This window comes from Callorhinchus milii, unplaced genomic scaffold, assembly GCF_018977255.1.
Source record: "Callorhinchus milii isolate IMCB2004 unplaced genomic scaffold, IMCB_Cmil_1.0 Scaffold3, whole genome shotgun sequence".
NCBI classification, from domain to species: Eukaryota; Metazoa; Chordata; class Chondrichthyes; order Chimaeriformes; family Callorhinchidae; genus Callorhinchus; species Callorhinchus milii.
In genome coordinates this window covers 76,707,274-76,714,200 of record NW_024704744.1, presented here as the reverse complement: position 1 = coordinate 76,714,200, position 6,927 = coordinate 76,707,274, and the positions used below count along the sequence as shown (strand labels likewise).

The 6,927-nt window shown below is 55.6% G+C and overlaps 1 protein-coding gene across 1 annotated transcript; it reads right to left on the bottom strand.

The window, feature by feature from the left end:
- fbxo28 (F-box protein 28) lies at positions 1-3,941 on the bottom strand (the record flags this gene model as incomplete). Its single annotated transcript, XM_042333143.1, has 5 exons — positions 1-773; positions 1,525-1,720; positions 2,197-2,335; positions 2,943-3,052; positions 3,720-3,941. Coding segments are annotated over 5 exons (1,125 nt in total), but the record flags the coding sequence as incomplete, so codon positions are not given.
- Positions 3,942-6,927: the final 2,986 nt, after the last annotated feature.

The window sequence follows — 6,927 nt, the reverse complement described above, 5'->3', positions numbered from 1 at the left end:
AAGGTCCTCTCACTTGCGAGGCGAGTGCTCTAAACACTATGTTACAGGACTCTTTCCACACTCTGCAGTCAGTAGATTTCCATTTGCCAGTGAAAGGATCTATCTGTCCCCTTTTCCTTCCCCGCCCCTATTTGGCTCGTGTTCAAGTGCAGATGGCTGTTCCATAATCCCAAAGGCTGATCTTTTGGGGTGGGTGGTGGTGGGGAGGGGGAAACGTGCACGAGAGACAGGGTAAAAAACAACCACACAAAACAGAAACTCATCCCCTCTGTGCCCTCTCCCCACGCGGCCCCCCCGGCCACAAACACAGACTCCTCATTTACGACTGCGAAGCCTCTTCGTGCAGACGGGAGAGTCCGTCAGGGCTGATGCTTCCTCGGGGGGCTTTTTACGTTTGGCCATGGAGCCGGACGCCCCCTGCCCGTCCTCCTCCGTCTCGATGACCCTCTCCAGCAGTTCCTGCAAGTCCTTGAGCTTCTGCTGGCTTTGCTGGTGCTTGAGCGTGTGCTCAGACAGCTTGCGCTCCAGTTCACCCAGCCGGGCGTTCTGCTCACCGATGATCTGGTTCTGCTCCAGGATCTTCTGGTCTTGGTCCTGGAGCTGTTTCTGCTGCTCCTGGAACTTGACCCGGAAGTCAGCCAGCTCCCGGCGCACCGTGGTCACATTAAGCCCCTGAGTCTTCACCTGCTGCTGTAGCTTACACAGCTCGTGCCGGGCCGGGGTCTGCTTCGAGAACAGCTGCACAGCAGTGAGTGTGGTTGATGGGCCGGGCACTGAAATGACAACTTGTACTTACACACAGAAGCTCTGACCTACGAGTAACGTGTCCAAACTCTTGACAAAACAATGGGGATAAATCATAATACAGTAAATACTTGCATAAATTTGAGCTGAATAAATCGTATAATCGTACATCTGCCAAAGTCGCACTCAAGAGTTTATATTCTTTGCAAGTGTGACATGACTCATACTTTGCATAAATCATATTAAACGTATGGTCCCAATTGAAATGACTTATGTGAGGTTTACTGTAGTAGTAGTAATAATAATCCTTGCATTTGATATAGTGCCTTATCACATCATTGAGACGTCTCAAAGAGCTTCATAGAATATACTGTAATGTGTATTGACTGTGTATTTTGTGGGCGAAACATGGTAGCCAGCAGTGTATCATAAACAGTCGTGGATTGAGCACCCAAATTTTTTTTAAGGGATTATTACCCCTGGAAAAGCGATCCACTAATCGACCAAACAAGGTTACTACTTCCTGCTAGGTAAACAGAGGCGTGTGGAGTAAGGAAACTTGCCTAAGGTTTCACCCTGCCCGGGAATCAAACTGGGTCCTCTCACTTGCGAGATGACCATGCTAACCACTATGCTAACGGACTCCACAATAGAGAAGAGCGACGTGGCGAGTGAGCAGGTAGTGAATACAGTGTGGGAATTTGTAAGGACCAATGAAGGCACATGCAATGAGGTAAATGGTGAAGTCTTCCACTAGGCACCAGGGTGGAGGGTGAGTACCTGGTGGGGTCCCGAGGAGTCTCCCCGACACGTCCGATCCAGTTAGCTTCTTCTTCAGGATCGGGACAATCTTTTCGTCAAAGTATTCCATGGCCATGGAGGAGATGTCGCGAAGCTCCTGCAGTACCTCGTGTGCTCGCTGAGGGGCCCGAGTGGAGTTCACATACCTCAGCACCCGGTAAATCTCATCAATCACCTGCAAGTCAGAGAGAGAGAGACTAGGTAAACAGAGGAGTAAGGAAACTTGTCTAAGACTTTTACCGCCCCCCTGACAGGGAATTGAACCCAGCTCCTCTCCCTTGTGAGGTGAGTGGCTAACCACTACGCTAGGGGACTCCAGCACTGAGGGTGAGAGTGCTATATTGTCCTTTGAATGAATGTTAAACTGAGGCCACTTCTGCCTGATTAGGCGGATGTTAAAGATGACATAACACCGGAAAAAAGAAGGAAGTTACCACCGGTGTTCTGGCCGAAAAACCTGCAGATGAGTCAGTCGTTTAAGGTTGTGAGGGCTACGTTTGTGGATGCAAATTAGCTGCCATATTTGTCTACAAATACAATCATTATACTAGAAGAGCTAGGCTCCCAGGCCCTTCATTGTGGGAATGCACTGTGTCTCCCTCTCTGATAAGAGACCGTCTCCCACTCCCCACTCTGGCAGCCTGCACTCACCTTGCCGGGGATGAAACAGCACAGATTGGTGTCCACGTACTTCATGAATGTCATGTTGAGCAGTGACAGTCTGGTCTCTACGGCTGCCAGGATATCGGCATGGCGGGCCAGCGAGTGATTCCGACGCTCTGACTCCCGACTGCAGGAAGAAATAACTCCTTTAGTGCTGAATTCCAATTGCACCCCCCACCTTCTCCGCCCAGGATCTCAGCCATGAAGAGCAGGGAGTTGCTACAAGCTGAAGGTCTACAATCGATGGATCCCACCAGACCGATGACAGACTACCAATAACAATTTGAATTCATCAACATAGGCACATTTCATCAACATAATACTTTAAGGAACAATATTGATTTAAAAATGATGTGCATGTTGTTAGCAGGGCAAATGTGGAGACTATTCTGTGCTTGCACCGCCCCACAAACAACAACAACAAATCACATTTGTATAGCACCTTTCACATAGGGAGGACATCGCAAGGCCCTGGACAGTAAGGATTTGGATCCAAGCTGGTGGTTGGGATCAGGAGGAAGGGTGGGGGGTAGGAGGGTGACCAAAGGTGCGGTCTTGAGAATGGCCTTGATGGAGGCAAGGGAGGGGATGAGGAGAAGGGACTGTGAGATAGAATTCCAAAGGGTGGGGCAGAGAGGCTTAGGGCCTGTGGTGTGTTGGGCACACTGGAGCCCGCTGAGCGGAGGGAATGGAGAGGTCTACATGGATAGCGAGACCATAGTGAGAGTACGCACCGTGGGAGCTGTGCTTTGACCTGTTTTTGGCACAGGCTGTGGTATCTCTCCACCTTCAGAAAGCCCTGATTCAGCATCCGCTGGCAGATCGCATCCATCCGCTTACATACCTGGAACGGAACAGTGTCTCAAACATGGTACTGGGATTATGACAACTACTTGCATTTATGTAGCGCCCTTCGCAAGGGGCAGTGTCTCGGAGCACTTAACAGTAGCGGAGCCTGACACCAGCCTGGGAGGAAGAAGAGGTGACCATAAGCACGGTCAAAGAGGAAGGTCTTCAGCCGTGATCCAAAAGTTTATACCTCACACTGAGTATTACTCAGGCCTGAACCCAGCACCTGGGATACTACTAATAATAATCCTTGCAATTGATATTGCACCATATCACGTTGTGCAATATCACAATGTAATATTACAGTATACCGAAGAACTTCATTAATCTGGTCACTCAAGTGACTGGGTAAAAGTGACCTACTTAGTGAGGTGATTACTGATTACAGGTCGGGGGATTCAGGTCACTGATGTAATGTTAAGGACATTGGTGAACATTCAACAACCATATTTTGCAATCTCATTAAAATAAAGGCATTGTCACATTTAAAACAAAAACTGTCATATATTCAGCCTTCCTTTCAAGAACGCATCCACTTGTGTTCTGCCAATGACATAGATCACAGATAACGGTCTCTGATTTTTGCCCTTACTGTTTTTGATTAAATCCACTCTCTCACGTAAGGAAAGTCCCGTCCGTGGTGGCATGTTTACAGCACTTACCAAGAATTGGCCGTAGGAGCTCAGGTTTGGCCATGGGCGCCGGGCAAAGACTATTTTCTGCGTGCGCCGCTTCCGCGATCCCAACACTCCCCACGCCGCGCATGCGGAGTAGCAGAGTCGAGGGAATAGTGCGAGAAGCCCGAGGCCTAGTGCACAGGTTAGTAGCGGAGGAGGGTGTTTGTATAGCGTTTGAAGCGGAGGAGAGCGCAGTAGCGGCCGCAATCAATGACCGGTGTCCTGAATAGTGAGGTGCCCGGTTTACTGAAACAGACAGCCTATCTTTTAACACTGACAATGAAAGAGACTGTGAAAATGTGCCCGCAATTGCGAGGTGGTGGGTCACTGAGGCGACCGAAAACCGGGTTTCTACTGTATATTGTGAAGCGCATCGAGACGTCTCTATGCACTTCACGATATATACTGTCAAGTGAATTGACTATAACTTGTGGGTGAAATAAGACACTCGTGACCCGAGCTGGAGTTGGTGAGATTTTTGTTCCCTTTTCACGTGTTTTTGTATTGGAAATAATCTCCAGCCCTTTGGACCAAAGATCTCCAGATGAAATATTACATCAGCCCCTGTCCCTGACTACAGCCCCGAGATGCTGTCTCTGTGACAGGCTCTACACATTGCCTCAGACCCCTACCCACTGCCCCAGACCCACTGCCCCAAACCCCTACCCACCGCCCCACACCCCTACCCACCGCCCCAGACCCCTACCCACCGCCCCAGACCCCTACCCACCGCCCCAAACCCCTCCCTACCCATTGCCCCAAACCCCTACCAATTGCCTCAGACCCCTACCCACTGCCCCAGACCCCTACCCATTGCCCCAAATCCCTACCCACTGCCCCAGACCCCTACCCATTGCCCCAAATCCCTACCCACTGCCCCAGACCCCTACCCACTGCCCCAGACCCCAACCCATTGCCCCAGACACCTACCCAGTGCCCCAGATCCCTACCCACTACCCCAGACTCCTACCCACTGCCCCAGATCCTTACCCACCGCCCCAGATCCTACCCACCGCCCCAGACCCTACCCACTGCCCCAGACCCCTACCCACTGCCCCAGACCCCTACCCATTGCTCCAGACCCCTACCCACTGCCCCAGACCCCTACCCATTGCTCCAGACCCCTACCCATTGCCCCAGATGCCTACCCACGGCCCTACCCACTGCCCCAGATCCTTACCCACCGCCCCAGATCCTACCCACCGCCCCAGACCCTACCCACTGCCCTAGACCCCTACCCACCGCCCCAGACCCTACCCATTGCCCCAGACCCCTACTCACTGCCCCAGACCTCTACCCATCGCCCGAGACACCTACCCACCGCCCCAGACACCTACCCACCGCCCCAGACTCCTACCCACCGCCCCAGACCCTTACCCATTGCTCCAGACCCCTACCCACTGCCCCAGACCCTACCCACTGCCCCAGACCCCTACCAACTGCCCCAGAACCCTACACATCGACCCAGACCCCTACCCACTGCCCCAGACCCCTACCCACTGCCCCAGACCCTACCCACTGCCTCAACCCCCTACCCACTGCCCCAACCCCATACCCACTGCCCCAGACCCCTACCCCTTGCCCCAAACCCCTACCCACTGCCCCAGACCCCTACCCATTGCCCCAGACCCCTACCCACTGCCCCAAACCCGTACCCACTGCCCCAGACCCCTACCCATTGCCCCAGATCCCTACCCACTGCCCCAGACCCCTACCCACTGCCCCAGACCCCTACCCACTGCCCCAGACCCATTGCCCCAGACCACTACCCACTGCCCCAGACCCCTACCCACTGCCCCAGACCCCTACCCTCTGCCCCAGACCCCTACCCACTGCCCCAGACCCATTGCCCCAGACCCCTACACACTGCCCCAGACCCCTACCCACTGCCCCAGACCCCTACCCAGTGCTCCAAACCCCTACCCATTGCCCCAGACCACTTCCCACTGCCCCAGACCTCTACCCATTGCCCCAGACCCCTACCCACTGCCCCAGACACCTACCCATTGCTCCAGACCCCAACCTACTTCCCCGACCCCTACCCATTCTAGACCCCTACCCATTGCTCCAGACCCCTACCCACTGCCCCAGACCCCTACCCACGGCCCTACCCACTGCCCCAGACCCCTACCCATTGCCCCAGACCCCTACCCATTGCTCCAGACCCCTACCCATTGCCCCAGACTCCTACCCACGGCCCTACTCACTGCCCCAGACCCCTACCCACTGCCCCAGACCCCTACCCACTGCCCCAGACCCCTACCCACCGCCCCAGACCCCAACCCACTGCCCCAGACCTCTACCCATCGCCCGAGACCCCTACCCACTGCCCCAGACACCTACCCACTGCCCCAGACCCCTACCCACTGCTCCAAACCCCTAACCATTGCCCCAGACCCAAACACACTGCCCCAGACCCCAACCCACTGCCCCAGACCCCTACCCACTGCCCCAGACCCCTACCCACTGCCCCAGACCCCTACCCACTGCCCCAACCCCCTACCCACTGCCCCAGACCCCTACCCACTGCCCCAGACCCCTACCCAGTGCTCCAAACCCCTACCCACTGCCCCAGACCTCTACCCATTGCCCCAGACCCCTACCCACTGCCCCAGACACCTACCCATTGCTCCAGACCCCAACCTACTGCCCCAGACCCCTACCCATTGCCCCAGACCCCTACCCATTGCCCCAGACCCTTACCCACTGCCCCAGACCCCTACCCATTGCCCCAGAGCCCTACCCATCGCCCCAGACCCCTACCCACCGCCCCAGACCCCTACCCACCGCCCCAGACGCCTACCCATTGCTCCAGACCCCTACCCATTGCCCCAGACTCCTACCCACGGCCCTACTCACTGCCCCAGACCCCTACCCACTGCCCCAGACCCCTACCCACTGCCCCAGACCCCTACCCACCGCCCCAGACCCCTACCCACCGCCCCAGACCCCAACCCACTGCCCCAGACCTCCACCCATCGCCCCAGACCCCTACCCACTGCCCCCTACCCACTGCCCCAGACCCCTACCCACTGATCCAAACCCCTAACCATTGCCCCAGACCCAAACCCACTGCCCCAGACCCCTACCCACTGCCCCAGACCCCTACCCACTGCCCCAGACCCCTACCCACTGCCCCAGACCCCTACCCACTGCCCAAACCCCTACCCACTGCCCCAACCCCTACCACTGC